Genomic DNA, 2,561 nt, shown 5'->3' with positions numbered 1-2,561 from the left:
GGAGAGGAATCATGAAGTTCAAGGAAATATATATTTTTTTTCTTTGCAGGCTCTCTCGGTATCAACAATTCAAAGACTTCCAGCGTCGTATCTTGGTGGCCACTAATCTTTTTGGCCGTGGGATGGACATAGAGCGAGTCAACATAGTCTTCAACTATGATATGCCTGAGGATTCCGATACCTATTTACACAGGGTGAGCGAAATCAGGTTTGCCTTCTGTTCTAGTAACTGGCCAGTTATGGTAAGGAGCTGGTGGCTTGCAAATTCTGGATGGCTTCTGATCACTCTTTTCGTGGATTCCCAGCCTCATTTTGGATTTGATTTTTCTGATTTTTTTTGCCTGATTCTAATTGAGCATCTGATTTATCCCTCTGAGCGATATCTTTGAAATACTGGATTCGGTTTGGGAAGGAGTTTCTTTTGATCCCTGATACAATCTTCTCTCTGCAGGTGGCCCGGGCTGGGCGCTTTGGTACGAAAGGCTTGGCGATTACCTTTGTGTCGGATGAAGGTGATGCCAAAATCCTTAATGAAGTACAGGATCGCTTTGAGGTCAACGTGGCTGAGCTCCCAGAAGAGATAGACATCTCCTCTTATAGTATGTATCGATTCGTTGAAACATTTCTTTATTGCTTTTTATACTGCCACAATCTATGTTGATTCCTAATATATAACCCACGCTAAACCCATATAAAATCAAAATAGCATTAAATAAGAGTTTAAAAAGTGCAGTGGCGACTTTCCTCAGTCCCCCCCCAAATACCTCTCAGGAGAGTTTCCTTTTTTTTTTTTCCCCCCCATTTTCTGGAAAGTCAGCTTTAAGAGGGAAATTGTTCCACAGTAAAGAGACTGTGACACAAACAGCATTTGGAATCACCTCAAAAAGCTGGGGGACTGTCAGACTCTTTTGCAAGGATCTGCATACCGGATTAAGAAGATGGCTCAGAGAGGAAGTGACCCTGTTAAGAGCCCAGGCGTATGGGGATTGCAAGTTAAAAATCTGAACTGCACCCTAAAACCTTTTGATAACCTGTGCAATATAGAGTTTATAGGAATATGGCTACTCCAATATATGACATTTTGGGCCAATGGTGTTTTATGGATGCTCTTCAAAGGTACCACCAAGCAGAGTACATTACAGTCACCCAGGTATACAAATAGTCCTCAACTTAACAGCCGTTTAGTGACTGAAGTTACAATGGCGTTAAAAAAAAGTGATTTGTGACCGTTCTTCACACTTATGACCATTGCAGCGTCCCCGTGATCACACAGTCAAAATTTGGGTGCTTGGAAGCCAGCATGTATTTATGACAGTTGCACTGTCCCTGGGTCACGTGATCACCATTTGTATCCTTCCCAGCCAGCTTCCGACAAGGAAAGTCAATGGGGAAAGCCGGATTCACTTAATGACCACATGATTAACTTAGCTGCAGTGATTCGCTTAACTGTGGCAAAAAAGGTTGTGAAATGGGGCAAAATTGATTTAGCAACTGCCTTGCTTAACAACGGAAATTTTGGACTCTTATCGTGCTTGTGGACTACCTGTATGGTAGTCATGGTTACCAGGTTTTTTGTTGTTATTTTGCAGATCAGAGATAGAGATATAAAATTACAAGTGTAGCTAATGCAGGATAACTATCCATTTCTGTTTCTGGGAATCCTATAGATCAGTGTTTCTTAAAGTTGGTTCTAGATCCTGTCAGTGACCTGCAAAATCAAAATTATTTGCCAGTCTAAAAATGAATTTTTTAAAAAAAAATATATTAAAATCCCATCCAACAATTGGGAGAACAGCACATTTTTTATCTTTAATACAGTAAATACAAACAAACAAAAACATTTGGGGGAGACCTCAGTAATTCTTAAAAGTGGAAAGGGGTTCTGAGAAACAATAGTTTAAGAAACTCTGCTGTAGAAGGATAATTGTGTTGCTCCTTGTGCCCTATTGAGGAGCGCTAGACCTGCACACTGAGTGCTGGAAACAATTATAAATCCTTAAATTAGCCGGTAGCAGCCATGGGTGGAACAAGTATCAGTTGCTGGTTTGAAAGTAAAGACACTTGCACCGTCTGTAAACTGTCTTCTACATGTTTCATAATTGAAATATGGAAAAAATGCATTTGTATAAATATATAACATCAATATTTTTCTCAGTTAAATCTTCAGTTTGTTTAGGTCAGGTGTAGGATAGGAATGAGCAAAAGGAGACCATGAAGTGGGACTGTTGGGGGGGGGGCGGCAGAGGGGGCGGCTGTTTCACCAATAAGGAAGGCTGTTAAGGACAGGATATGACTGGTAAGGTTTCCATGTACACTTCAGATACGCTTCTTCAAAAGTAGACCTAAGTAATTTATTTATTTATTTTATTTTATTTATTCAATTTTTATCCCGCCCTTCTCCTTACGGACTCAGGGCGGCTGACAGCCTTATAAAACAGATACAACAATAAATACCCAATTTAAAACCTAATTAAAAAGAAATATTTACTATGGCCTATATAATTAAAATTTCTCTTAAAACCCCACTAAAAATTCCCCTAGGCCAATCCCGCTTGTTGGAA

General features: G+C 39.8%; 1 protein-coding gene across 1 annotated transcript in view; it reads left to right on the top strand.

Annotated features, from left to right (window-relative positions):
- Positions 1–53: 53 nt before the first annotated feature.
- LOC107300314 (ATP-dependent RNA helicase DDX39A-like) overlaps positions 54–2,561 on the top strand; it is a 4,695-nt gene continuing 2,187 nt past the window's right edge. The window contains exons 1-2 of the mRNA XM_015829649.1: positions 54–194; positions 452–599. Coding sequence (XP_015685135.1) covers positions 123–194; positions 452–599 — 220 coding nt within the window. The 5' untranslated portion in view covers positions 54–122. The remainder of the gene's footprint in view (positions 195–451; positions 600–2,561) is intronic.

The sequence above is a fragment of the Protobothrops mucrosquamatus genome, unplaced genomic scaffold, assembly GCF_001527695.2.
Source record: "Protobothrops mucrosquamatus isolate PMUCROS unplaced genomic scaffold, P.Mucros_1.0 scaffold6653, whole genome shotgun sequence".
Classification (NCBI taxonomy): domain Eukaryota; kingdom Metazoa; phylum Chordata; class Lepidosauria; order Squamata; family Viperidae; genus Protobothrops; species Protobothrops mucrosquamatus.
This window is presented reverse-complemented; position numbering and strand designations above follow the sequence as displayed.